The sequence below is a fragment of the Filicampus tigris genome, chromosome 18 (genome assembly GCF_054856515.1).
Source record: "Filicampus tigris isolate MCC_2025a chromosome 18, RoL_Ftig_1.0, whole genome shotgun sequence".
Lineage (NCBI taxonomy): Eukaryota > Metazoa > Chordata > Actinopteri > Syngnathiformes > Syngnathidae > Filicampus > Filicampus tigris.
Genome location: NC_141234.1, coordinates 3,549,784 through 3,577,734, shown reverse-complemented (window position 1 = coordinate 3,577,734; position 27,951 = coordinate 3,549,784). Strand labels below are relative to the sequence as shown.

At 46.4% G+C, this 27,951-nt stretch overlaps 3 protein-coding genes and 1 long non-coding RNA gene across 13 annotated transcripts in view; 1 reads left to right on the top strand and 3 right to left on the bottom strand.

Annotated features, from left to right (window-relative positions):
* The first annotated feature begins 32 nt into the window (after positions 1 to 32).
* LOC147132044 (myocyte-specific enhancer factor 2D homolog) lies at positions 33 to 22,087 on the top strand. 6 transcript variants are annotated; one of them, XM_086013567.1, is made up of 18 exons: positions 33 to 226; positions 3,420 to 3,725; positions 4,171 to 4,374; positions 5,104 to 5,241; positions 5,320 to 5,415; positions 5,476 to 5,536; positions 6,223 to 6,279; positions 6,347 to 6,531; positions 6,824 to 6,853; positions 8,178 to 8,307; positions 8,427 to 8,625; positions 8,893 to 8,961; positions 9,992 to 10,042; positions 11,736 to 17,445; positions 19,556 to 19,913; positions 20,371 to 20,832; positions 20,938 to 21,055; positions 21,133 to 22,087. In XM_086013567.1, exons 2-14 carry the CDS (start codon positions 3,672 to 3,674, stop codon positions 12,163 to 12,165), a joined length of 1,704 nt encoding a protein of 567 aa, XP_085869693.1. In that variant the 5' UTR covers positions 33 to 226; positions 3,420 to 3,671; the 3' UTR covers positions 12,166 to 17,445; positions 19,556 to 19,913; positions 20,371 to 20,832; positions 20,938 to 21,055; positions 21,133 to 22,087. The 6 variants fall into 6 exon arrangements, with proteins under 6 accessions (XP_085869693.1, XP_085869691.1, XP_085869690.1 ...); XM_086013565.1 differs by having other exon boundaries at positions 5,320 to 5,536; positions 6,824 to 6,844; XM_086013564.1 differs by having other exon boundaries at positions 5,320 to 5,536.
* Positions 16,245 to 19,906, bottom strand: tmem79a (transmembrane protein 79a). The gene is made up of 5 exons (XM_086013571.1): positions 19,728 to 19,906; positions 18,097 to 18,852; positions 17,785 to 17,979; positions 17,206 to 17,428; positions 16,245 to 16,837 (listed from the first exon to the last, which is right to left on the bottom strand). Exons 2-5 carry the CDS (start codon positions 18,728 to 18,730, stop codon positions 16,645 to 16,647), a joined length of 1,245 nt encoding a protein of 414 aa, XP_085869697.1. The 5' UTR covers positions 18,731 to 18,852; positions 19,728 to 19,906; the 3' UTR covers positions 16,245 to 16,644.
* Positions 21,520 to 23,377, bottom strand: LOC147132043 (uncharacterized). Of its 4 annotated transcripts, none has more exons than XR_015081948.1 (4): positions 23,266 to 23,377; positions 22,967 to 23,195; positions 22,742 to 22,854; positions 21,520 to 22,640 (listed from the first exon to the last, which is right to left on the bottom strand). It is a non-coding gene; the product is annotated as an uncharacterized LOC147132043 (long non-coding RNA). The 4 variants fall into 4 exon arrangements; XR_015081951.1 differs by having other exon boundaries at positions 22,742 to 22,851; XR_015081950.1 differs by having other exon boundaries at positions 21,520 to 22,891.
* A 1,470-nt stretch (positions 23,378 to 24,847) lies between these two features.
* arid1ab (AT-rich interactive domain 1Ab) overlaps positions 24,848 to 27,951 on the bottom strand; it is a 41,146-nt gene continuing 38,042 nt past the window's right edge. For both annotated transcript variants that reach the window (XM_086014993.1, XM_086014994.1), the window contains one exon: positions 24,848 to 27,917. In XM_086014993.1, the coding sequence (XP_085871119.1) occupies positions 26,133 to 27,917 (1,785 nt within the window). In that variant the 3' untranslated portion in view covers positions 24,848 to 26,132. The remainder of the gene's footprint in view (positions 27,918 to 27,951) is intronic.

Sequence of the window (27,951 nt, the reverse complement as noted above, 5' to 3'; positions counted from 1 at the left end):
GGCGTCCATCAAAATCTGATGTCAATGACGTCGATCATACGCTGCTTTCACTGTATCGCCTTGGTGGACGGTATAGTTACTTAAAACATGAAATGGAATAAAATGTCGCGGATTCTTTCACAACGAAACGGTACGCGAGCGTAGTTTAATCGATTGTTCTTCATTGAGAAGTATCCTGGCCCGACAGACGTATCTTGTGTGGGCTTTCAATCGGCAATATTTCAGGGTAAGTGGAGTGATACATTTCCTTCCTGCGTCTCCCCCCCCCACCCACCTTCGCACCAGAGTGCCGCCGCTTGCTCTGCTTATTTAAATCTCCTTAAATGCTTAGCGACGCCGTATCTCTTTATCTCCAGCACTTGTTTTATCGAACGAAAGTTGCCGTGATGTAAAGTAGTGCGTTCGCACCGAGTTGTAAGGGAAGGTAATGGCTGTCGGCCGAAGCTCGTTACGAGGGATTGTCTAATGGCCTCGATTCCGGTGGACTCTCGTGTCAACGTCATTTTTTTGGTTGCGTTTTTTTTTCCCACGGTTCAAGCTCGCTAAAAAATGTCCTAAAACGACACTGTGATTCCTCTCTTGCGTCAGTGGGCCTGCCTGTCTTCCATCTGCCAAAGGACACCACGACGTAGTCCCCGTAAAAAATGCAATGTGGACCACCATGGAGAAGATGTCTGCACTAGAGTGAGAAAATGACATTTCATATAAAGTCTGTGAAAGGACTGCACACTTGAAGGCGTTTTTGTCCAAAGCTCATCTCGTTGCATTGTTGTCCTTGAGGCTTCACTTGGCGTGGAGGGGCGGGGGGGGTGAGGTAGGGTAAGGCAATCTTAATATTTACCTGGATTGGTTTGAGTTTGACTTGACGAGATTCAGTCTTTAATGTAGTTGAGATTATCCATCCGTTTTCGATACCACGTAGCCTCATTAGGGCTGGAGGCAATTGCAGCTGACAAACTTTGGGATAGAAACAAGGTACACCTCGGAGTGGTTGTCAGCCAGTTGCAGGGCGCATATAGACAAACGGCCATTCACTCTCACTTTTACACCAGTGAACACATTCAAGTCTGAAATGAACCAAACATGGACATTTTGAGAATGTGGGAGGATGCACACTAGCCACAGGGCAAACGGACACTCAACACAGGAAGGCCCACATCTGCACCTCCAAACTGGGAGGCAGATGTGCTAACCAATCATCCACCGAGTTACAACTGAATCATTTTAACTGTAATTCAATTCTGAAATGAGTTTGGTATGTCAAGAAAAGTAGCGCAGCCCCCAGAACGCACAACAACGCCCGCTATGCGCTTTGAGTTGGATAGGGTTGACTTCGCCCCGATCTGATTGGACATGTAGCGAGTGTCTTTGATCCAGTTTGAGTTTCGACATGGATTAATTTGCCGATTGTCTGCAACAAATGTTTTATTGTATGTTGTGGTCGTTGGTGTGTTAAGTGTTTCTTTTGAGAATGTAACCGTTTTAGAGTTGCATCAAACGCTCTCAAAGGCTTGTGCGCTGTGATTATACAGTGGAAACTACAAAGTAAAACAAATCTCGTGAAGGTTCAGCTCATCAGCTCATTAGCGTTGACTTTTTCTTTGGCTTTGTTTTGAGTTTTTGTGATGCCGCCACAGAAGGGTACGTTGTGATAACCATGAAACCAGAAATGGAACTTGGAAACGAGAGGTGTTGTGTTGGCCACACTTGTAGCGAGGAACGCATTAATTCACTGAGTTGACTACAATATTTCCCATGAGGGCAAAATTGTTCACGGAATGGATCGTGTGCCATTTATGAGATTCCACTGTATGTTCATGTTTGTTGTACAGTCACAAAGTCCCCTCTGAGATGCGTAGTAATGTTCTTCCTCGTACTCATTGATTTAAAATAGTGTTTATTTGGCCGTGGGCACACAATTTGATGTCACTTTTTAAGTGTGTTTGACAAAATCCCTACTGGCCTTTATGTAGATGTGAAGGTTACGCTAAGAGCTATTGCAAAAAAAAAAAAACATGAGTCAGTGCAGAAGTGGAAATAATTGCTCTGTAAGCGTGTCTGCGTGCGTGCTTTTTGCTTTTCCACATCTCATTGGCTAGTGTGTAATTCACTTAAAGGTCAGTGGCACTAATGAGCGCACTCCACAACAGACAGATGAAGACCCTCGGCGTGATTGCGTCCCCCCTTCATCAGGCTCGCTTGAGCATCACTTGGCTGATTTAACCAATTTGATCTCGCTGTAATAAACCAAATGGCCGCCCCACCAACACCCCTTTTAAAATAACAAGTTAGCCATTGTGCTTTGTCTCCCCCCCACCTCCCCCTTCCGGGTGTCCAGCGTTCGGGTTTGGACAAATTTCATAAAAGAGCCAAACCGACCTTATTGCCAGTGAGTCCAAACAATACTCCGGGCCGCTTCTAATTGAGCCATCAGCGCCTTGAGGGAAGGGGGACGGACATTGCATAAACGTGTCAATTGCACTCATTAATGAGGATGCTCAGAAGCCTCGCAGGGCTTGAGTCATTCCAATCCAAGATCATGTTTTATACCATGTTGCAAGAAGAGGGATGTCATTGTGTGGCCTTACATGAACACATCTAATCTCCCTCTGGGATAATGTTCCTCCACGATGATAATAGAAGGAACTCTGTGTTCTTCTGATAGTCCCTCATAATAGAGCGCATCATCACACATGGTGTTTTAGAGACTCTCCGCTTAATGATCTTCGTAAACATCACGGAGGACAATGGACACGTTTGTCAGCAGGTTTACCGCCTCGTGTTTGAGTGTTGTGTGAAAAAACGTTGGTCAAGTACAGTGAAACTGGATCAAAAATAATCTGTCATGATTTTAAACCTTTAAAGCGGAAATCAACCCAGACATATTTTTTTCAAGAATATGTTCCCAGCAGGCCCACTCGTCGAAACACGGCATTCTGATTAATGTCGCGTTTGTGGAATATGAGTTAAGCAGCAAAATCCAGCCCTTTTTTTTTTTTTTTAGCCATCTCAGGGGGCGGCCATTTTGTCACTTCTGTCGACTGAAAATAACATCACAACTGCTCAGAGCTCAGGTAACGACCAATCACGGCTCAGCTTCAGAAAACAGGTGAGCCGTGATTGGTCGTTACCTGAGCCCTGAGCAGTTGTGAGTTTCAGTCGACAGAAGTGACAAAATGGCCGCCCCCAGAGATGGCTAAAAACAAGTGGATTAACTCTTATTCCACAAACGCAATATTTATCAGAATGCCTTGTTTCAACTAGTGGGCCTGCATGGAATATATTATTGAAAAAAAAAAAAAAAAATTTCGGTTGACTTTCCCTTTAACTGTACAAGCAATGTTTAAAGTAACACTATAGCGTATCAATGTTGTGATTGAAACGTAACGTTTTACAGAAATGTCCTTCTTTTCCCGCAGGTGAGGAGCGACACCCTGCCCCCTCGGCAGCCATTTGATTTGAGCGATTTTCCTCCGCCCGGCGCTTCACTTTCAACCCGGCCAGAGAAATGTGCCAGCACCGCCACAGCTGTTGTCCTCCGCCGCCTTCCCGCACCTGATTTATTTTTTTTCTTTCGTGGCAATTAAAAAAAAAAAAAAACAGCTTGCAGGGCCTGAGAGAGAGAGAGAGAGAGAGAGCTTCTTTATTTCACTTGATCGCCCATAAGCATCATGGGTAGGAAAAAGATTCAGATCCAGCGGATCACAGATGAAAGAAACAAGCAGGTAAGTGAGAGCCATTTTTGACCTCCATGTTATGGCGCCCTGCCTCACTAACACTTGCCCGCTGTAACTAAACGCCGAGTCCCCAGTGAACTTTTAAAGCTCAACCGAGTTGGATTCAGGCTGCCGCTGCTGTTGGTGTGTTGTGGGGGTTCCAGTTTCATGCCAGTTGCTGGCAGCTGAATGCTCCGCATGTTTGACACACTTGCGCGAGCAGCTGTCGTTTTGAAGTTGAAACGAAACACGCAGCTCAACCCGAGAGTTTTTAGCTCGCACGTTCGCAGCAAAGAAATGGTGCTCTCAGAGCAAACCTTGGGTAAAACTTTGACTCTCTGTGTCATGAGAATCTGTGGGTTTTTCCCCTTGCTCAATTGAAGTAGAGGCCGTCCCATGATGATCACTCTCACACGTGCATACAGTATGTGATTTTACGTGCCGCTGTTCCTAGGTGACGTTCACCAAGCGCAAGTTTGGCCTGATGAAGAAGGCGTACGAGCTGAGCGTGCTGTGTGACTGCGAGATCGCCCTGATCATCTTCAACCACGCCAACAAGCTCTTCCAGTACGCCAGCACCGACATGGACAAGGTTCTGCTCAAGTACACCGAGTACAACGAGCCACACGAGAGCCGCACTAATGCCGACATCATCGAGGTAACGTCACACTGTATAGTAAAGTCAGCGGATTATAGTCCCAATGTTGCAAATTGTGTATGTGTCTAGTGTTCCATATTTACACTATTAAAAATACAACATTACTAGGGGTAGACGATTATTAGCCAGGCCGATTAACGGCACCGATATTCGGCATTTAATGAATATCGGCATCAGTCTTTTTAAAAATTCTGACATGATGAGATACATTTTAAAACTGTTTGATTATAAACTTTATAAGAAATGCCGCTGACTCTGGGAATTCTCTGCACCTTTTGTTTGAAATTAGTAGAAAGATAAGTGAACGTTTAATATTTCACTTATTTTGGAAAACGAATTTCTGTAGAAAACAATGGGAGGCTATTTGACTTTTAAGACATGCTGATGACCCTAGGAGTTCCCTCAACTTTTTTTTTTTCAATTTATAAAAAAAAAGAAAAAAAAAAAGTTCAACATTTGTCAAATCTGAAAAGTTGTTCATAAACATGCTTGAAGACACTTTAACAAATGAAAAAATTTCAGTCCAATTTTTGCCCTTTGACTGAAAATGAATATCGTCTCAAAATATCGGCTATCGGCCTCCTTGACTACTAATAACATGTATCGTGTCGGCGCAGAAAACAAACATCAGTCTTTCTCTAATATTGACATCGTACCTTCCACCTCTCATGTCTATTTACAGCATGTCATGTAAATGAGGTCGTCCTTACGTTGTTTTTGCATGTGCAGACTTTGCGAAAGAAAGGCTTCAATGGTTGTGACAGTCCCGAGCCCGACGGCGAAGACTCCATCGATCAGAGTCCCCTGAATGACGACAAGTTTCGGAAGACCACCGAGGACCTGGATGTTCTCTACAAGCGCTACGGCGTGAGTGTGAAACCGGTGCGGTCGTGTGGTTAGAAAGCAGCGTGCATCACACCCGTCTTGTCATTTGAAACATGGCAGCAGTCGACGGCTCCTCCGCAGACCTTCTCCATGCCCGTCACCGTGCAGGCGTCCAATCCCAGCCCGCTGCAGTTCAGCAACCCTGGCAACGCATTGGTAACTACCTCCTACGTGACCGCGTCGTCGCTCGCCGACACCCACCTCCTGTCGCCACAGCAACCGGCCCCTCCGAGGAACAGCATGTCTCCCGGGTTGCCGCAGAGACCAGCCAGCGCAGGTGAGACTTTCTGCCGAGCTCGGCAGAAAGGAGCGCTAAAAAGTTTTGACTGGAAAGCGTTTCACTTTCCAATGCATCCTATGAAAGCCGCACCGCAAAATGTGACGCAACTATCAAGGTGTTTATGTTTTATTGCTTTTATGTAATGGATGCCTCAGCAGAACCATGTGGCTATTTTCCAAGCCAGTCAACGAAGCGAGATCCTAGGATTATGAAAATAATAATTGATCGGTTATGAAGCATGTTGCTGTGTCGTCATTACTGATTGACTTAATTGGAACAGTTGTTGCTCATGATTAAAATGTGGTAAGCCAATGTCATTTTCCCGTGTTTTTTTTTTTTTTCAAGAATAAACAAATATGTACACATTTTAATCATGTGCAACTGAAAAGCAAGTACTCTTATTTTTTCAGTGTACGCTCCATCCATGCAGTTGCAAAATTGCCAATTTTTTTGTAAAACATTCAACCCTGAACTGATTGCGCACTGGCAGTCAGAAAATTGCAATTGATAGCAATCGGAAAAATGTTCGTCTTTGAAGTACACCTGAAAATGGTCAAAATGTCAGACCTGCGGTTTCTGGCTTTTTTTCCGATTTTTTTTTTTTTTTTTTTGAGGATCTCCTAATGATGCTGCGCTTGAGTGTGTGTGGTCATCGGGTACTGACTATTGATGGGATTCAACAGGCGCTCTTCTGGGAGGTGATCTGAATAATTCAAATGGAGGATGTCCAAGTCCAGTTCGTAAGTACTTGATTCGTATCGTCTTCATTAGTTGTATTAGTCTGGCCTTATTGATCCCTTTGCACAGCTAACGGCTACACCAGTGCCAGGGCCTCACCGGGCCTCCTCGCCGTGTCCAACGGCAACAGCCTGGGCAAGGTGGCCCCGGCCAAGTCGCCGCCGCCGCCGCCCGCCAGCCCCCAGATGGTTAGCAGCCGCAAACCGGACCTCCGCGTCATCACCTCGCAGGGCGGGAAGAGCCTCACGCAGATGGTGAGCTTTGGATGCCTTTCATATCGATCCTTTGTTTGTTGTTGTTGCCGTCTTGTGGCCTTGTTTGTCTTCTAGTCAGGCAGCATTCTTGCAGGTGTTGCCAGTGAGCATATTTTGTGGTTTTTACAAACGTGTTCACACACACACACACACACACACATAGACACAGTGACAAGCGCTGTATTTCCAGCATGCTTGTAGCGTGTCGTTCAATGCAGCCACGCCCTCTACTGCTCTCTACTTTTGTGACGACGTATAAACATGTAACCCTCTCTGTTGCCGCCCTTTGCAGACAGAGGATGAGCTGGAATTGGTAAATGAGGTGAATGTCCGCATCTTAGCATGGTCACGATGGAAAAGAAGACACTCATTGATTTTTGTTGTTTCGTTTGGATGGGTTTTTTTGTTTTTTTGTTTTTTTTTTTTGGCTTCACTGGCATTTCTCAGGATGATCCCCACTCAGTGTGACTGCATGCGGTTCAGGACCGTGTTGTTCTCTCGTCCCGGCATCATGGTCTTCATGATCCAGGACAGTTTACCAAAAGGAAAGAAGTACAGTGAACCCTCACTATTTGCTGTGTTTAGGGGCCGGGACCTACCATGAATAGAAACAAATTGAGAGTGTCTGACACGCGCACAAAATTGGTCTCTATTAATACTTTAAAGCCGCATACGGGATATCCCAATACATTTGAATAAACTCACCTCTTACATTATCCCGAAAAAGATTAGATGTGCAAGGACGCTGGCGTTTTTGTGGCCACTCCACAACACATATTACCAATTACGTTTTTGACTCCGCGATACATCGATATTCTCGCGTGCTAACATTGCGCAATAGAAGGAGCTGGTATGCCATATAGTGTGCAAATAGGCGTGTTTTCCAGAAAATCAACAAAAGACTGAAAAATGGTCATTAGCGAATCGGTGAGGGTTTACTGTACTGTTTTCACCAAGCAGGGAAGCGCCGCATGGCATGATCCTTGTTCCACCGACAAGTTGACACTCATCTTCACCTCCCTGACGCACAATGGACAGTTTGCACACACATCTAAACATTTTTTTGCCATTACATTAAAGGCATGTTTGGTCTTCAGGAAGAAGGAAAACAATACAAGTCCGAATCTTGAGTGTGTCTGATCGGCAAATCCACCAATGATGGCTGCGGCCTTTTAGCTCCATGGCGACCATATGTCAAGGGTTTCCTGGAATGCTAATTGACTATAAAGAGGCGGTCTTCGCGTCAACGTTCAGAGCAACAACATGCGGTCAGACTCAACCCATCGGAGACTATAAATGTGTCTTGACAGGTGCTGCTGTTTTGGTTAGCGATATGACCTCAGCAGTTAATTTAGTCAGCATGGGAGATAATGAACTTCTATTCCCCATTGGAATAGATTGAGATTTGTCTATTTCTGGGAGCCATTTAACGTCAGACTATTTGGGCCATTTCATAAAGAGTTGAGATAAGCCAGCATATCACATCAGAGATTGGATTGCCTTTAATGTAATATCCCACCTACGGTATGCTTCACACATAAGGGAAAATCCTTACACTGTGTACGGTGTCACTGCAAGCATGTCAGAGAGTTGCCAAATGTAAACGTCGCGACATTTAACGACTCGCTTCCTCTCCTCTCTGACAGAACGCCCAGCGGCTGGCAGTCGGCGCCCAGGTGGCCCAGACTCTCACCACGCCCGTGGTGTCGGTGGCCACGCCCAGCCTCCTGGCGCAGGGGCTCTCCTTCTCCGCCATGCCTACGGCGTACAACACAGGTGAGCCGCAAAGTTTCAGCCAAGTCAGCTGGGAGAGGATCCAGCTATCTGGCGGTTACTGTTGACAGGCAGTGTGAGAGAAGGCTACCCGAAATGAACCCTGCCCAAATATTTTGCAGAGTACCAGCTGACAAGCGCTGACATTACCGCCCTTCACGCCCTGGCGTCTCCTGGCGGCTTGCTGCCCACCAGCGTGGCGACGTGGCAGCAGCAGCAGCAGCCCGTCGTCTCACAGCAACTGCAGCAGCAGCAGCAGCAGCAGCAGCAGCAAACGCAACAGCAGCAGCAAATCAATCTGGCGTCGCTCAGCAACTTGGTGTAAGTCCTCTCAGCTATTCCGTCTGATCCACCCGCATGCTGCTCATACGACATATTTATATGCAAGCATTTCACCGTTCTTCTCCAGCATTTCACCATTTCAGCCTCGACGCGCTAGAAACAACGTTTCGGGGCCGCGGTTATTCCCGGCGACGCAAATAGACAGATGAACCCCCACCCCCGGCCCCTTGCGCGGTGGTTGGGTCGCAGACGTTAGTGTGAACGGCGGGCCCTTGAAGTCTATTCTGTGCTCTTGTCGCCATGCAGCATGTGGGGCGTGGACAAACAGAGCAGCGAGCTGTCTAGCCAGGTGTCCAGTCTGGCCGCCAATCTGAGGTGAACGGCCACTGCAAACGTGCTTGTGTGCATGTGCGTGCGTGAGTGTCTGAGAGCGTTTTTGAGCAAGAGTGTGTGTGTGCGCGCGCGTCCAGTGTCGCCACCTTGTGTTTGTATGGAGAACGACATAGTCTCATTAGACGCTTTATTAGGTACACCTGAACAATACTCAGGACAGTGTACTGTAAAGTGTCACGTATACTTTTTTTTTTTTTTTTTTTACAATTTCCTTCACACCATGATAAACGATTTTTTAAAAAGAAAAAAAAATCAATTATCCAGTTTTAGGAGGAAAAAATTTAATTCAGCCCAAATGTTGATAATGTAAATGTTCAGTGGGCCAGATTGAACTGCCATCGGTCCCTGTTAAAATGAATATTTTGCATCCCTCAGTCGTCAGCGGCAGTAATATATAAATAATCGAATTACTCAACATGACCATCAATGTTTAGTCGGCTTGTCCTGTTGACTAAATGGCGGTAACCTCCACATTACACAATTTGCATTGAGATTATGAATTAATGGGCACATCTTGATGTAGCATATTCACGCAGCATTTGTCTGTATGTTTTTGACAATCCCTGAAAGTATACCACTTGAGCTGCGCAGTGCAAATCAGGCCGTGGATTGTGCAGGTGTACTTAATGCCGTAGCCAGTGAAGGACCTGTAATGTTAGTCGATACAGAATGACACACACACACACACTTTGTCGCTGTGGGTGTTGTGTTGCGTTTGTCCCTGTCGAGTTGTCGAGTCTTTTTGTCTTTGACGCTGTACAGTTCGCTTCAAAGGGAGCCACGAGCGCATTCGTGAAGCAGGAAGGAACTCGTTGTGTCTTTGTGGTCATTTTGAGTGTTCTAGTGTCGAGTCCCTCGTTGTGTGTAGCATTAAGAAGAGCACAGAAGAGTTTGTGTTGTTTCAGGTGACATAATTGACGTTAAATCCGGTTATTGATCAACGCTCAATTATGTCCGGTTCACCATTTTTGGGGTTTTGGGAAGCTCCAACCTTTTGTTTTCTTCCCCACAGTCTGGGCTCTCCGTCCAACCTGCTCTTGGGTAGAGATGAGTGGTTGGGCCGGTACTGTATCCCACTTCCTTTTCCTCCCCCGCCCCCCCCCGTTTGTCATCATGTATGCTTTTTGGCTGGAATCCCCTTGCCCGCACCCGCCTTCGTCCTTAGCATGTGTGAGTGTGTGTGTACATGTCATGTCACGCTTCCGGATCTGTCGTCTTGATCCTTCTGGAAGTGAATTCCCAATATCATATCACTCATTTTTCATTGGACACTCCCAAACAAAACCTTTGACTGCAGATGACGCGGTACAGATGACTAACCATGTCATTTTGGTTTCAACCCTCATAAATCAGATAAACCATCGCAAGTGGGATTGCACTTCTTTGGACTATGTGTATCCAGACTTTGGTTCGTGGAAGAGTTCCACTCCTACAATGGCAACATACTGTGACAGTCAAAACGCACCGTCGTCCATCACAAAGCTACAAACTTGACTAAGCTAACACGCCCAGCTTGTTTGGTGTAGCGTAGCTTCAGTGGAAAAAAGATGATTTGAGCATGGTTTCACTGGTTGGACTGCGAGCTGACTAATTTGTGTCATTTGGAAAAAGGCTAATGATAAGCCACATAAGTGGTAGAGGTGGACATCGTCCCCGGGTTTCCGTCCTGAATATTCAATCGACCCACGTGGTCCCAGTCGGTCGGAGCGAGCCAACCGGCGTCAAGAACGGACCTAACCGATGCCACATGCGGGCGCCGCACTCCTGACACCCGGTCGAGTAAGGAAAGTATAAAAAATAAAAAGGGTGTGGGGTATACCTTGCGGTGCCACAGACGCAATGGCATGTGTCCCATATTCTTTTTCGTTCACCGATGACAACGCTGTGCGCGCGCGTGTGTGTCAGTTGTTTTTGTCTGATATTTTTTCTTTGTTCTGCGGCGTGTCTGCTCGTGCGGCGCCTGCGTGTGACGTGAAGATTACGTTCTCGACGCCGATTGGCTGTCGCCGGCGAGGGACGGGCCGGGACCACGTGGGTTGACTGAATATGCAGAACAGAGGGCCCATGCCCAGCTCTGGCAATAATATGATATAGTAAGGTAACGCAAGTACAGTGGAACTTCTTTTAAGGTCCAACACGATCCACCCTGAGACACTTTTGCAACCAGACATCATGGAATAATTTTCTTCCAAGTTTTCACTGTGAATATTGATAAAGTAAATGTACAAGCAGTTTAAATGTTTACAGTAAAATATCCTGACTGTCGTTCTAGTTGAAGGCATTTTATCGCACTACATTTTTACAAAGTAATCATGTAAGATCAAAACACTAGATTAATTTTGTGTTGACAGCATCAGTTTAGTTCAAGTATCTTCCCGTGCATATTCGTCGCTCCCATGCCAGAAACCCAAAGAAAAAGCAAAATAAGAGAATCGTTTGTTTACAGAGCAGTTGCCACCATGTTCGACTTGATAGAGGTTCCAACTGTAGCACTAATCACGCATGTCAATGTCCCGATTGTCTTTTAGCTTAGCATGCCAGCATTAGCTTATCTGGTTTGTTGTGATGTTCTGGCTAAGAATCCAAAGTGTTGCGCTTTCACTTCCGGAACCTTTCCCGTTTGTGTGTCAGCCACAGGGTCCCTGAATGCATCACAGGCTTGTTGAAAATGGCTTCTTCGTGTTTTGCGCTGGAAACGTGATGTCATCACATTGGTGTTGGCTTGTTTAACGCGGTGGTGGTGTTCTTGCGGTCAGGCCCGTGGCGCACATACCTCAAGGCGCCATGTTGACGGTCAACACCAGCAGCGGCGTCAGCATCAAGTCGGAGCCGGTGTCGCCGGGCCGGGACCGCAGCACCCCTTGCCCTCCGCCGGCCCCGCCGCCGCCTCCGTCCTCCGGCGCCACCCTGACGGCACCGCCCCAGTACCCGGGCTCACTTCTGTGCCTGGAGCCGCCCACGGGACGCTCGCCCGCCGACAGTGTCAGCAGCAACGCCAGCTCCTTCGAAGGCAGCGACCGCGAGGACACAGGCGGCGGCGGCGGCGGCGGGGCTAACAACAACAACAACAACATGGTCACCGCCACCGCGGGGAGCGTCGGGCCAGGCCGCACTGACTTCAGCCCGTCGCCGGAGCAAGAGGGAGGCAACATCAAGAGAATGAGACTGGACGCCTGGGTGACATAAGCGGCATCCGAGAGCACGCAGGGAGGGTCGGACGGCACTTAAAACACATCACGTCACGTCGTACACGCCACAGGTGAGGACGTGCCTACAAATGCCTCACCACGCGCTTTTACACAAGATTTGAGCCCCAACGCGTTGTGTACGTTCTCAGCCATCCAGGCAAAAGATGAATGGAGGCCAGGTGGACTCGTGTTGGTTGTTAAGACACTTCACCTTGAATCCAAAAGGCTCCCTCACTTCTCAGTCTTAGGTCTGGCTGATTGACCTTGTGGCAAAACGTCTTATTAGTGGCCACTTTATTCATGAAGTGGGAACGAGAGAGAGAGCGTGTGGACTTGTTGGGCAGTCAATTGTTATTTTTAGTCAACTGATTGGTTAGTTGGTTATTTCGTCAACGGACGAAGGCAGCCCATTTGCAGACATGGAAAAAATTAACGAGACCACACCCGTTTCTTCAGTTTGTTCATTTTTAAATGCCTGTTACAACGTAAGGTACATTTATTTGGATAAGCAGTACTTTCATGTTAGTCACGTGTTACCAGGCATTAAAATGAATACGAAAATGAAGAAAACAAGGTAATGCAACCATTTCTTCATGACTGTCTTTGCAGTTGTGATCATCCCTTCAGCATTCTATTAGATTTGTCAAAAAGCTGCTGATCTGCGAATTAACGATACGGCGCGCCCCCAAAAGAAAATGAAAAAGTTTCAAAACTGGTCATTCACCAGGCAACACCAGCAGAACTACCAACCAAACATCTGGTCAATTGACCAACAAACCAACCAACCAATCAGTCAGTTGACTATTCAACTAGCCAGCCTGTCCTTCACCTGGCAAGCAGAGATATTTAGGCAAACTTCGCAGTCCCCACCCACAATTTAGAAATGAAGAAGCCTTTTGCATCAAAAACATCTTCACCAACCGACAAGTCCAGTCGGGTCCATTCAGCTTTGACTGACGTCCTTGTTCCTCACCTCCATTCATCCAAGTCCACATTCAGCGGACCTCACTTCCTGCTTTTCTGTGGATGCCATTTTAAACCAGTCCATTCTTCAGCAAATCCCTCCCACGCCACACTTTTTTTTTTTTTTTTTTTCTTCTTCTCCTTTTTGGAAGCGCCTCGTGCCAACGCAGTCCTCGGAATGCCTAACGAAACGCGGTGCACGCAAAACGAACACTCTTGTGGCTCCTTACGACTTGGGCGCCATGCAAACACGCAGTTGTGTTCCTTCTCCGATGGTACTGGCTCTGAAGTTCCGTCACTTTGTAGAAAACCTCCACCACGAAACGTCGATGTCCTCATTTCGTGCACGAGCTAATCCCCCCCGCCCCCCCATCTTCTTTTCCCGTGGTTCCCCAAAGTGAACGGACGTTTTCTATATTTCTAACGCTTCCATTAGCTTTTTGGCTTCAAGCGCGTGTTATGTACATATGAGTATATTTGCATAGACTTTGCTAGCTAGCCCTAAAAAAAAAAAAAAAAAAAAAGGCAATTCAGTGGATCTGTCTTAGTGGTTAAGATCATATTTAAGCCACTGGGGGTGACTAGACGTGGGGTGTTTGACGCGCTTGATCGCGTTAATAAGTCCTTTGGTGAATATGTAATGTTGGCGAACTAATACGGTCAAAAGAAAAAAAACGTATTGCTCCCTCTGTCTCATTGCACACCTGCAAAATGATGACTTCCAACTTCAATAGGTTTGAAAACAAATACAATGATGACACCTAACAGTCAACTTGGTGAATTACGTAGATGTACATGAAATTGCTCCTACACCGCTATTATACTATTATTATTATTATTATTATAAACAAGCGTGACGTTGATATGTTTGGGTAGCGTACACCACTTAGTGCTGCTTGGTCGTCGTGTTGTCATTTTTGCTCCACACCCAACACGCACATTGGAAAAAGCAACACACACTCGCACACAATCACTGCCCTTCACATTAGCCTAGCTTCTTATCTAGACGCACATTTAGCCCTTTTTCTACGGCAACCAGTCAAGTCAACAGATTGTTTGATGTCATTTTTAATAGGAATTTGTTTCGTCGCCATAATTTCAGTGTGTGAATGTGTGTGCACAAGTTATTTAGAGATGATGTCTACTCCGACCTTATACACCGAAGTCCCAAATAATAACCCCCGTAATCACGCCTACTTGTCTGAGGTCACTTGACTGTTAAGCCCATGCGTGAACTGGCGGCGCTTAGCTGTGTTGTAACACTTGAGGAAAAAAAAAAACAAAAGAAAAAAAAAAACACAACAAAAAGCTGATGTTTTTAGGAGAGCTTTAAAGTGCTAAGCTCTGTAAGACTGTTATTGCATTACAACATAATCCATTTTAAAACGCTTTATTTAAAAATTAAATACCACGCAAGAATCATCAAGATTTTTTTTTTTTAAATGTCATGACGGGGATACTAACTTCAACCACAGGACAGCTAGTTAAATCACCCTGGTTTTATGTGCAGTTTTGATTGGACAATCACAGTCATTATGATTAACAAGACCAGCTTTCAAAGCTTATGGTTATTAAACAAAAACATTTTTAAAAGTAAGCATGTATTGCCAAAAAAATGTACAAATGTATCAGATGAAGCAATTTTTGCCAATTAAGAATGTTTTACATTTTGGTGGACAGTGACAACACATTCAAAAAATGAATGTGTTTCACTTCAGTTTTTTTTTTGTTTTTTTTTAATCCATCTCAAAATCACCAAATTTGGAGATGCATCGTTTACATCTGATTGCGGCTGATTTACAATTTTGTCACTTAAAAAATGTTTTTATTTTTTTTAAATGCACAATTTAAGATACCGGGTATATGCTTTTCATTGGAAAGTGATGTCAAAAAACATTGTTACCAAAAACTATTTACGTTGATGGAGATGTTTTGTTTTAAATCATTGCATGATGCGATGACAAAAAAAAAAAAAAAACTCAAAAAGATGCTGACCTAGAACATGTTTATGCCAGTAAAAAATGTTCTTGCTAGTCGACAGAAATATTATTTTCATGACAAAAACATTTGTCCAATAAAAAGCATGTATCATAATTTTAAGATACTTTTTTTTTTAAGTCCCATTAGTTTTTACAGAATTAGAAACCCTCAATATGAATATGCATGAGTTTCATAGACAAGCAGAAATATGGCAAACATTTTTGCTGTCCAATGAACTAATAGTTTTTTCCACTTTATAACTTCTATTCCACATTACAAAATTATTGGGTAACAATAACACGATGGGGAAAAAAACAAACTATAAAAGGCATGTGTAAAATGTGGCCATACTGTAAATGCTTTTTATTGGAAAGGCCAAAACATGAAGATCAGTTAACAATGGCTGACTGCAAAGTGGCACCACCCCGATTGGCTCCATCCTGCCCCGTGTGGTCAAATGACAATCTGTTGATGACACTTGGACCCCTGTTACGTGTCGTGTACGATGTTACGTTTTGGAGATTGATTTCTTTGTAACGGCTCAGTGCAGCGCCAAACAACTAATGGAGCCTTTTAGTTTGTGAAGCTTGTAATTTTTGGAACATTGAAGTCTTTGTCATCGTATCACCGACATCCAAACTGGTTTCCTTTTTGTTCAAAGCAACAAAGCAACTTGCACGATCGGACAATGCGGTATTAGCAAATGCAATAAAAGGAACGTACCAGTTAAATGCTGCAGTTTTCATCCTGATATAGAATATATTTATAAAGAAAAATTGATGGAATTTGAAACATTTAGACGCATGGGACGCAGGTAACAGTTATGTCACACGCAGTCATAATGATGTAGCAAATAAAATACTAAAGATGAAATTTATAGCTAATATATTGTGTTGAGCTAGTCTGCTATGGGTTTTGATGTAAAGATGTTTTGCCGTTTTGTTTTTCTTGAACGATATTGTGTATATTTTCATATACAAAAGTATGCACTGTTATTGAAATTCTATACCGCTTTTACAAAAAAAAAGTGTTTGTTGTACCAAAGTATCCAAGTCCCTTGAAACCTTCTCCTTTTTGCGTATGTTTTACTGTATTTTATATATTAAATGACAAACGGAGTGAAGTTCAACCGTGTGCTCGTCTGTTCGAGAAGTTTTATTGATCACGTTCAGCAGTCCCGCACACGTTGATTGGCCTCGCTTAAATAGTCATTCAAACTTTCAGCACAAATCGGTTGCTCATAAGTGATCAGCAGAAAATTCAAAAATCTGAAATATTTCAACCTCATACAAAATGACTTATTTACAGTTGCTTGAAGGCTGCACAGTTTTTTTCAGACAATTGGTCTGATTTTCGTAGGAGATCATTTTGACTTGAATGAAAGACTTTGGCAGGGGAAGTTGTCATTGAAAATGGAGAGTTCGTTCCACTTAATTGTGAGTTTGGGGCGGGAGGGTCGTGCGGGGGTGTTTGGGGTTGGCGGCTGGCAGATATCAAGAATGCTTTGCTCGGGCCCCAACTCCCGCCGTGCCGCTCAGCCCCACCAGCGCTGCTGGGGCGGAGGGGCCGTGGTGGGTGGCTCCACTTCAAAGACGGCCTCGGGTCCCGTTGAGGAGGACACAAAGTAGAGGTTGGCGGCCAGCATGACCACCATGGGGAAAAAGGACAGACCGAAGCCCAGGCCTCGGATGCTGCTGCCCAGCGACAAGCACAGCCAGTAGATCAACCTGAGGGCAAGAACAACTACGTGGGCAAACAGGTCAAAATACAATGTTATGCAAGTATGTCAAGTGCTGTTATGGCAGGTGGATTACACATTTAAAAGATAAGATTGACGATTCAGAATTTACACTCAACATCTATGAGTGGTTGTGAGAACATTTTCAATGGTTGGAATTTTAATTTAAGATATCTAAAGTAACTGTATTAAGTAGGTCGTTGCACTGATAAATTCAGTCTACTGACTTGTGTAGTAAGCTCTGACACATTCAACATGGTGGATGAGCTAACATATCGCAGCTGACCGCCAAGGACGCGTCGAGTGTCTACCTATATGCGTGTGTGTGTGTGACGTGTCTGATTGGTGTTGTGGTACCTTCCAAAGACAAAGATGACGGTGAGCAGCGGCACGATTTTGATGAGGTCGTGGCTGACGTAGGACGCCAAGACGGCCAGCTGCAGGAAGTAGAAGAGGAAGAGGCCCACCGATTGGCTGACGTAATGTCTGTGCAGTGACACCTTCCTGTTAGGCACTTTGTTCTGGAAGCTCGGCATCACCTCGCCATAGCGAACCCTGGCCACACCCTGCACCGCCACACCTATAAACACAAAAAAGGTAAATATAACTTTCATGTTTGAACGTGACACATAAAGTGGATATAGTCTACACACTTGCGTTCAAATGCCATGTTTTTTTTTTGGTTTTTTTTCCATTTAAAACAAAAAAAAAAAAAAACTCAAATTTTATTGGTGAGACGAAGTAAAAAATTAAAATGTGGTTGCACAAATCTGCACACCTCCTTATAACTCTGCTCGTGGCTGCCCAGATAAAGTTCAGCTCTTGTAGTGTTTCCATTAACGGTTGGGAAACCTTGAGATCCGCAGTACTTTCATCACACACACACACACACACACACACCGGTCGCACATGGTGACCCTGAAGAGGCTAAATTACCCAGCAAGATGGGCAAAGAGGCGAAGATGGCGCAGCGCAGTGTGTAGACCACCCTGTGGGGGGCGCTGCCCATCAGCGGGGAGTCAAACGGGAGGAGTGCGTATCCCCCCCACACCAGGAAGGGGAACACCAGCGCCCCTGACGCCGTCCACAAGGCCAGCTTCAGCTTCTCGCTGCACATGTCGCCGCACAAGCCTGAACGCAAGACAACACACTTGGCAAGACTGCACTGTGCCGCAATGGAAGAAACACCAAAAATACTTTCTACACTTTCAAGGTCCTCATATTCTGAGGTGTGTGTACTGTACTCACTGTCTTTTGGCTGCGATTCATTCCAGTCGTCAAGAGGCGGGTCCGTTTGCGACTCCCTCGCGGTTTCCGTGTCGAGATAGTGGCGGTCGTCCATGCCCATGTCCAGTCTGCTCTCTTGGGGGACGACCTCACTGGACTGCCGCCGCACGATTTTCACTTGAGGAGTGAAACCCATGGTAGCTTTCCCCGAGACCCAATGGGAGTCCTCTTCCTCATGGTCTTCTTCTTCTTCCTCCTTCTCCTCCTCTTCTTCGTCATCGGCCAGCGAGCCATCACCTTTGCTGTCCCTCGGCAACCCCGCCAGGTCATCCTTCCACTTGTCGCCCTCGGCCATGCTCTCACGCCAATTGGCTTTGCTCAGCCCGTCCTCATTCTTGTCCTCGGCGTCAGACACGCAAACCCCCGACGAGACGCCCTCCGTGTCCTCGCTCTTCTTGGCCCTGTCGCCAGGCCAAGGCAGGGTGACGTCGCCGGCAACTGGAACCTCCTCCTCGGCTTCCATTTTTACTTCGGATTTTTCCTCCTTGAATTCCTCTTCCGCAGTCTTGTTACCTCCTGTCGGCTGAACTTGCGCAATCGGGCCGACTGGCAAAAGCACCGCCAGCTCCTCCTCACCAGTCACTTGGCAAGACATGTTTTAGTCCTCTTCGAGGAGTTGGGGTAAAAATTCAAAAATTGTCTATGAATGTGATTATTTAGCTGTCTGGCCGTCAGAAACGCATCTTCCGCATACTCACAAGCATCATTTAATTTTCCCTGTGAGGAGAAAACATTTCAAAGTGAATAAAAAGCAAAGTATGTTCATCATGGTGTTTTCTGAGAACAGCTTGAAAACAATGCACTTGGCATATAAAAAGTTTTTTTGTGCAGTGATGCTGCAGACCATGGCTAGCGCTGCCAGATGTGATACAGATGTCAGGAAAAGCCTTCTAGAACATGTGAACTTTTAAGTTAATTGAAAGCACTTTAAATGGTGGCATGTATGCTGACGTAGCATGAGTTTGAATGCGATTACGAACACAGCCTCATTTCCACTCTTCGGAGGGTGTGCACACTTATGCAACCACATTGCCTCAGTTATTTCCCTGTCAAAACAAATCTAAAAATCCAATTGAGTTGTACAGGTTACAGGTCACAAAGGTGGAAAATATTTTGAAATGGTTTTTTTTTTTTTTTTTTTTCATATCCACTTTTGATGACTGGAGATGTTATTGTGACACATTACCTCTTGTTAAGTCGCTGTTCAAAACAGTTTACAAATTATTTTTATTTAGATTTTTAAGGGAAAAGGATATTTCTTAAAAGAGTTCACCACTTCATGAATAGCTGGAAATAAGTTGTAGTGTAGCCACTTCGTGAGAAAGGCGGAGAAAAGGAAGACTTTGACCAGAGAAACGACCGTAAACGTCTGTCAGTGTAAATGACTTCTTCAAACACCATTTACTTTGTGTTTTGACAGGAACATTTGCAGTTCAGTGATGGGAAAGTGGGAGAAACTAAACAAAAACAAACAGGCCTGGTTAGCCGAAGGTGTGCTAGCTAATAAACAAGAGTGGAGGAATGCAAAGTTTCAACTTTGGAACTTGTTTGGCCCACTTACACACACACACATCCGCGAAAAGTCCACTCACCTGCTTGTAGGTCCGCTCACACACGTTAAAGTGAGTCAAATTGGGGTGGAAAAAATGCCAAATTTCGTGAGTTTTTATCGTTCGTCACTAGCGGAAGTGAGAAAAAGCTTGGACAGGTGTGGCAGGTGCACGCAAGCATGCCTATATGGCGACGTCATCGCCCGAAGCGCCTCCTTTGTCTCAAAGGTATTCACACTAATATATTCGGGATTTTCACGTATTTTTGAAATCCACAAACGAATGCGCGATATTCACATGTTTGTTAATTGTTGTGTGAGCACTTATCATGGGTCCGCGTCTCTTTTGGTCATTGGATTTTAACTTCGTTTTAAAATAGAAATACCAGAATTGAAATACGGAAAAGTAAAGCGAATTTGATTTTCAAATTTCATTTCTACGACAAAAATAGAATATAAGACGACACAAAAATGGAAAAACGGCTCTAGTTTGTATTCCCGGAAGTTTTCACCGAAAGCCTTTCTCATACTGACCAGGAGATGGCGACAGCGTGGCGCTTGAAGGCGATGTAGTGTTATACAATACAATACAATTTTATTTATACAGCGCATTTCATAACAGCTAGAGCTGTAACAAAGTACTTTACACAACAATAAACAAGAAATTGAAGTAACAATTTCCACAGTAAGCCATGCAGTCATCATAAGGGGTCGCCGGGTAGCGCTAGTGTGCAAAGTGCCGATCAACAAACAGAAGAAGAAGGTTGGCTTGGATTTGTGCGCGTGACGTCAGGCCTGCGCGTTTTTTGGAACAGGTGTGCAAGTGCAGTGCACGGATGACACCGACAGCAAGATGACGACCGACCGCGTGACCTTTCCTCAGCTAAGTGAACAAACGAGCAAATGTCTGTTGCCGTTTCTCGCATGACATTTTGCTTGTTGCAGGATTGTCAACCCTTGGGGGACGCAACAGCGTTTGACGTTTAAGCAACGGTACAATCGACTTCTTTGCTTGATTTAGCAGCGCCGTTGAACAGGATGAAGAAAACGATTGGCTTGGCGGGCGTGGCGTCAGGTGTGCACGACGGGAATCGCCGCGTACAGTGCACAGCGGCGACAAGATGGCGGCCGACCGGGTGACTTCTCGGGTAAGTGAGCTCACGAGCAAATGTTTGTTGCAGGATTTGCACGCTTGAGTGACACAACAGCGTTTGAGCACAGCACGTCACAATTGACTTCTTTGCTTGATTTAGCAGCGCCGTTGATCAAGAAGAAGAAAACGATCGGCTTGGCTTAGCGTACGTGGCGTCAGGCCTGCAAGTGACTCGGCGACAGGTGTGCACGACGGGAGTCATCGCCGGCAGGCCACATGTGAGGAAAGATGGCGACCGTGAACATACGAGCAAGTGTTTGTCGTAGTTTCTCACATGGCATTTTGCTTGTTGCAGGATTTGTACATCTGAGGGACGCAGCAGGGTTTGAGCACGTCACAAGTCATTTCTCGTTGCTTGATTTTTTTTTTTAGCACATTGTGCTGTTTTTTATGCCATATGTTTCCAAATTATTTTTGTTTTGTTTAATGCTGGCCAGATTTTTTTTTTTAAATACTCCGAATGGCTTTGTACTTGTCTAGTGGGAGGAAAGGTAAGTCAACTTTTTGGGGGGGACTAAGTCATAGTGATCAACACAACCTTTTTTCCCCTTTGTGTGTTTCAAGGTTGTGGAGGCACCAGAGGAGGAACTGGACCAGGATAATGACATGTCCAAGTGTTTTTTTTTTTGGTGTCTTTTTTGAGGCAAAAGTACGCGGAGGGTGAAAAAACATGGGCCTCAAATCGTATGCCGATTTTTGTTTTATTCTGAATGGTACCAACATTCATACATCTGTTCCATCTGATGTTTTAGTGAGTCCCTCCCGCTTGCGGTGTATGGCGGCGGTCCAAAGGCCACGAGAAGGGTCAGTGTTACACATGCGCACAATTGCACATTTTGCAGGGTGGACGATGAGCTGGATTGGAGGAAAGGACGAACTGATGAGGCAAAGTAGGCACTGTTTGCTGTGTGGATTCTGCGCCGACATCGGAGGCGTCGCCTTTGGATTGACAGACGATTGAGGAAGAAGCGCTTCTCTGGAGTCCACCTGCAGCCATTTGATTCATGAAATGGAGTCTCGTGTTGTTTTTGTTAGCATTGTACAACACTTCGTTGTGTGAATTGTTGCCCACTCAACCTCCCTAGCAGCCTGGTCATCCTGGAAGGGGATTTGTCCCTCAATCTGTGGTCTTCTGCAAAGCCCGGTCGAGTGGGCTTTGGAGGTTTTTTTTTTTTCCCCCTTGCCCGGTTTGGGTTTGCATTTGGTCGGCTGTTGAGACACTTTTGTAAATAAATAGCTGTACAAATGTACTTGACTGACTGCAGGTTGGAGAAGCAGCAAATTCAGGACAACCGGTGTCAAGGGTCAGACAAAACACTCCCAAGAAAGTACATTGTATTAATATGGCGGGTTATTCACCAATGTGCAAATAAATAGGATGGGGGGAAAAGTTACAAATAAGCCTACCTCAGATTGGGTGAGGGGGACAAAGAAATAATAAAAATTGACAGACATTAAACCTAAGATCAGGACATTAGAAAAATCCAGGAAAAAAAAAAGTTACATACCACCCGAAATAAAATACACCATATTCAATAAAAGCATTACACTTCAATTCCCAAGGTAAGCCATTAACACAGACAGTAAACTTCAAACAAAAAAACAGTTCAAATGCCAAGTACAAAGCTGTAAGGAGTGTCATTTACAACAAAAAAAGCTGGCCAGCATTAAAAACAAACAAATTTGAAATCAAGGTGAAACAAAAAAAAAAATGTGCACAATGTGCTAAATCAAGCAAAGAGTGAATTGTGACGTGCTGTGCTCGAACCTCAAACGTTGTTGTGTGCCTCAAGTGTGCAAATCCTGCAACAAGCAAAACGTCATTGTGAAAATCGGCAACAAACGTGCTCGTCTGTTCACTTACTTGAGAAAATGCCACATGGTCGGTCGTCATCTTGCCTCACCTGTGGCCTACCGGCGATGACTGCCGTCGTGCACACCTGTCGCCAACTGACCTGCAGGCCTGACGCCACGTACGCCAAGCCAATCGTTTACTTCATCTTGTTCAACGGCGCTGCTAAATCAAACAAATAAATGAATTGTGACATGCTGTGCTTAAACGTCAAACACTGTTACGTCCCTCAAGTGTGCAAATCCTGCAACAAACATTTGCTCGTGAGCTCACCTACCTGAGAAGTCACCCGGCCGGCCGCCATCTTGCCGCCACTGTGCACTGTACGCGATGATTCACGTCGTGCACACCTGTCGCCAATTGACTTGCAGGCCTGACGCCACGTCCGCCAAGCCAATCGTTTTCTTCATCTTGTTCAACGGCGCTGCTAAATCAAGCAAAGAAGTCAATTGTGACGTGCTGTGCTCAAACGCCAAACGCCATTGCGTCCCTCAAGTGTGATAATCCTGCAACAAACAAAATGGCACTGTGAGAAACGGCAAAAAACGACAAACATGTGCTCGTGTGTTGACTTACCTGAGAAGTTAAGCGATCGGACGCCATCTTGCCGCACCTCTGCGCTGCACGTCATCATTCAATTGTCGCCAAATCACCAGCAGGCCTGACGTCACTTCGGCCAATCCAAGCCAATCTTTTTCTTTTGTTTGTCAACGGCGCTAATGCACACGATCGCCACCCAGTGGCCGAGCTGTCACGATGAATCTCCAGGAAAGTGTGCGGCATTTGCTAACCCAGATGTCAAAGTTGTTCATGTGAAAGTTATAATCAAACTGTATTTCAATTTTAGTGTTTCGATGTTTAAATGAAAATCAAATGAGTCGTTTTCTCTATCCAAACGTTATCTATTGAATGACCAAAAGAAACACGGACCGCCGCCCGAAGTTGTCACCAACAGTATTTCTCCTCCTGACCAAGAGATGGCGACAGTGTACCGCCTGAAGACGATATCGTGAATTGGACTGTCATTCCATTTCTATCCTAACTTCCACAAACTCTCATTACATGTAAAAATGGTTTGTATCATTTATCACCTGTTAAGGAAATAAACAAAATAATCAAATAAAATAAAACCACGTTCTCAAATCAGGATTCCTTCAATTGTGTGTTTCAGTCAAAACGAAAATCTAATAACGAGTCGTCTTTCAATGTTTTGTATCTTTTTGTCAAACGTAATACAGTTTCCAATGACCAAACGAGACACGGACCCATTTCTCTTATTGACCAGGAGATGGCGATATGTACTCTAATGCAATGCAATACAATACAATTTTATCGTAATGCCAGTCTAATTCCACAAACGCTAACTAAATTGTAGAAAATGGTTGGTACCCATGTTGAAGAAATAATAATAATAAACGACAAGTTAATTCAAATTAAGCATTGAAAACCAGACATTGCTTTTGAATTGTGGTTCAGCAGATTTATATTTAAATAATCAACTCCTTAAACACGCCTGGACAAAAATGTGGGTGTTAAAGACGATGGTCCATCCACAGCATAGCTTCTTAGAGTAAAGAGAGACACCTACGATTCAAGCACATTCATATGTACATTATCATTATTATTATTACGTCTTCAGGCGCTTCGCTGTCGTCATCTCCTGGTCAGAAGGAGAAATGCTGTCGGTGACAATGAAATAACTAGTCGATTTTCCATTTTTTTATATCTGCTTCCAAGAATAACATCCAATGACCAAGAGACACGGACGGTTTTCCATTTTGCTTCCAAACATATCCAATGACCAAAAGAGACACGGACGAGTTTACAGTTGTTTGCTGTTATCTTTTAGTACGTCCAAGTGTTGAAACAGTTCATTTTAGCAGGGGAAAGTTGGATGTAAGTTTTTTTCCCTTTCCAACAAGGGTGATAAGCGTCCTGAGTGAGCTCAGGGCAATGCTGTCTCAAAGTAGTGCTTCGCCACCATCTTGAGGCATCTACAGGCAATTGAAGCATTTAAGTTGCTGTCAATCATTCACAGATATTTTGCTCTTCACATCAGAGCTTGGTCCCTATCCCTCAAGTGGAACACGGTACCACATTTCCTCAAAAAATACCACTTTCAATTGCTACTGAATAAATCCACAGCAAAGCTCTTAGCAAGATTTAATGTACATTTATTCTTAACACGTGGAACATATAGTATAAAGATTTGATACTGAATAAATGATATTCATTGAGCCAAAAAAAAAAAGGGCAGGTGGGTTGGTGGGGAAGAAAAAAAAGGGGAGTGGGGGAAATTTACATCAAGTTTTTAGCTACATCATCTGAAATACAAATATGCAGAATCCGCATCACTGGGAAAAAAAACAAACAAAAAAAAACGTTTTTCTTCATCAAGGTCTAGTTGTTACTCAGACATGATATTTTTTTTTCTCGTTATATTCTCTACAGCCGCACCAGACAGTCTCGTGTGTCTTGTGTGTGTTAAGTGGTAATCTTTAAAAACGGTGAAGCGACAGAACTGAAAACAAAAGGAGAGAGAGAGCGAGCGAGAGAGACAGAGAGAGAGAGAGAGACAGAGAGAGAGACAGAGAAAGAAAGAGATGGAGAGGGTTGCGTAATTCATGTACAACATGGTATATATACAGCGCAGCCGGGTGGGTCTGCTTGGATCTAGCGCCGAGGACCAGTCCTAGTACAAGTCATACAATCAAGGGACAAAGAGAAGAAGAGGTCGGGGTGTTGTAGGTTCACCGTACTTTGGAGGGTGGGGTGGGGCGGGGGTGTTAGCCGTCGTCATCGTCGTCGCCTTCGACATAAAAACTACAGTTTGCTGCCGAGTCGGCGTATCTCAGTGTGAAACAGTATTATTACAGTATGTCGACACTTTCTTTGAAGGTGTACAGTACAGGGAGGGGAAAAAAAAAAAAAAAACAGTCCTACAATCTACTGCACAGGAGAGCACACAAGTCCGCCCCCCGAATGTGGTTCCTGTGTGTGTGTGTGTGTAGGGCGGGGAAGGGGGGCAGAGCATTACAGCAATCCCGAGTCCTCGGGGGGAGAAAGCAAGCATCCCCAAAACTGACTGTAAACGAGACAGCAACTTTGGTTACAGTTATTTTTTTTTCTGGACATTTTTCTATTTTCATTAAAAAACAAGTCCTTTCAGGGCTAAGCGTGGGGTGGGTCGGGGGGAGGGTGGCGACTGGGGGGGGGGGGGGCGTGGCGTCCCCATCCATTTGTCTCCTGCGGTTATCTTTCTACTTCATGGAATTCCTTCCTTTTCGCGGTACAGGGAGAAAAACAGTGGAATCCGAGGTGATTTTGCATAAATTAAAAAAAAACAAAAAACAAAACAAAAAAAAAAAACGTAGGACAGTCAAAAGTTGTTCTCACAAAAAAGTGGGTGCGCGGGGGGAACGTAAGGAGGACCTCCACGGCTGTCATGACTGGCCAACCAGGAAGAGTACGTCGCAGATGACCTGCGAGACGGCCGAGTTCATGAGCGGCGACACGGACACGTCCAGCAGCCGCGACTCGTACAGCGTGAACTCCGAGTGGTTCTCCTCCAGCCGGGCCAGGGCGTGGAGGGCCCGCGCCGCCCTGCGCATCATGTCCACGCTGGTGGGCTCGAAGTGCGCCTGCATCTGCAGCAGCGTGCTCTGACTCTGCTGGTACTGCGTGGCAGCCAGGCTGTCCTCCAGGAAGCCCAGCAGGTTGCCCACGCTGCCCTTCTGCACGGCGATGGCGCGCGCCGCCAGGCTGTCGCCGTGCGCCAGGTTGGCCAGCAGCACCACGGCCATCTCGCGGCACACCGCCACCTTGCGCTCGCCCACCAGCCGCACCAGGGCGCCGTACAGCTTCTCCAGGCGGCTGAAGGGCGGCGTGGCCAGGATCAGGTCCACGTTGTTGTCCTGGATGCTAAGCTTGCTCAGGGTCTCCAGGACCAGTCTCTGCGGCGACAGCGAGCCGTGCGGGCCCAGCGTGGGGAAGGGGTCCAGGGCCTCGGCCGAGGGGCACACGGCCCAGTGGAGCAGGCCGTCCAGGAGCGGCAGGCAAATGCTCTCCGAGTACACCGAGAGGTCCAGCTGGCCCGAGATGTTGGCCAAAGTCACCAGGCAGTTCTCCCGCAGGACCTCCAGGCAGTCCCACCACCACTCGTCGCGCTCGCAGCTCACGCCCTCGTCCTCCTCGTCCTCCTTCTCGTAAGTAACCGGCGCCTGCTTGCGCTCGGGGTGCCGGTGGTGCAGCAGAACCAGGCGGCCCAGCAGCAGAAGCAGACCCGGGTGCTTGGACATTTCCTGGTCGTTGCCGGGCACGAAGGAGAGGCTGCGCACGATGTTGGACACGCAGACGCAGCGCCGCGCCAGCGAGTCCTGCCAGTCGGCCAGCGTGCTGAGCGGCGTCTCGTCTTTGCTGTGCGGCTCGTCCTCCAGGATCTTGACGTTGCGCCGGCTCTGGAGCTCGGGGTTGATGCTGAACAGGTACTTGCCGTTCTCCTTCTGCTCCTCGGCGCCGCCTCGCACCGCCTCCTCCGTGACCGAGCCCGGCCGCGCCGACAGCACGTCGTCGATGGTGGCGGTCACCGGCGCGCCGGCGGCCGGCGGCGGCTCCGGGAGCCGGGGCCCCGGGACCCGCCGGCCCGGCGCCTCCCGCCCCGGCCTGCTCTCCTTGGGCGAGCGCTTGCGGGCCTTGGGGCGCCCGACGCTGCTCTCAAAGTGCGTCTGGATGTGCTCGGTGATGTCGCCGCCGCCCACGCTCCAGTGGAGCAGGCCGCTGTCGAAGCTCTGCCGCTGGCCCAGCATGGAGGCGCGGCTACCCTGGAAGGGGTTCTTCTTGCGCACCACCTTGATGGGGAGTTTGTCGAACTTGCTCGCCTGCCTGGGCTTCTCCGCGTTGGGCTCCTGGGAGGACCCCGAGGCAGCGGCTTCCTTGACCCTCGCCCTCTCCCTGCCTTCATCCTCGTCTTTCTGGGACCGGTCCTCCGCCTCCACCTTCACCCGCGCCCCGGCGTCGCCCGGCTCCTCGTCTTCGTCCTCCTCCTCCTCGTCCGTGCCGACGACCTCCCCTTCGGGCGCCGGCATGTCGTCGTCGGAGTCTTCGGCGGCGTCGGGGTCGAGGAGGGTGCGTTGGCCGGGGTCGCCCACTTCGTACTCCTTCAGGATGCCGAAGATCTCGATCAGGCACCTTCTGAAGTACTCCACCACCAGCTCTAGGAATCCGGGCAGCTGCCGAATTGAAAAGCAAAACAAGTTGTTGGCT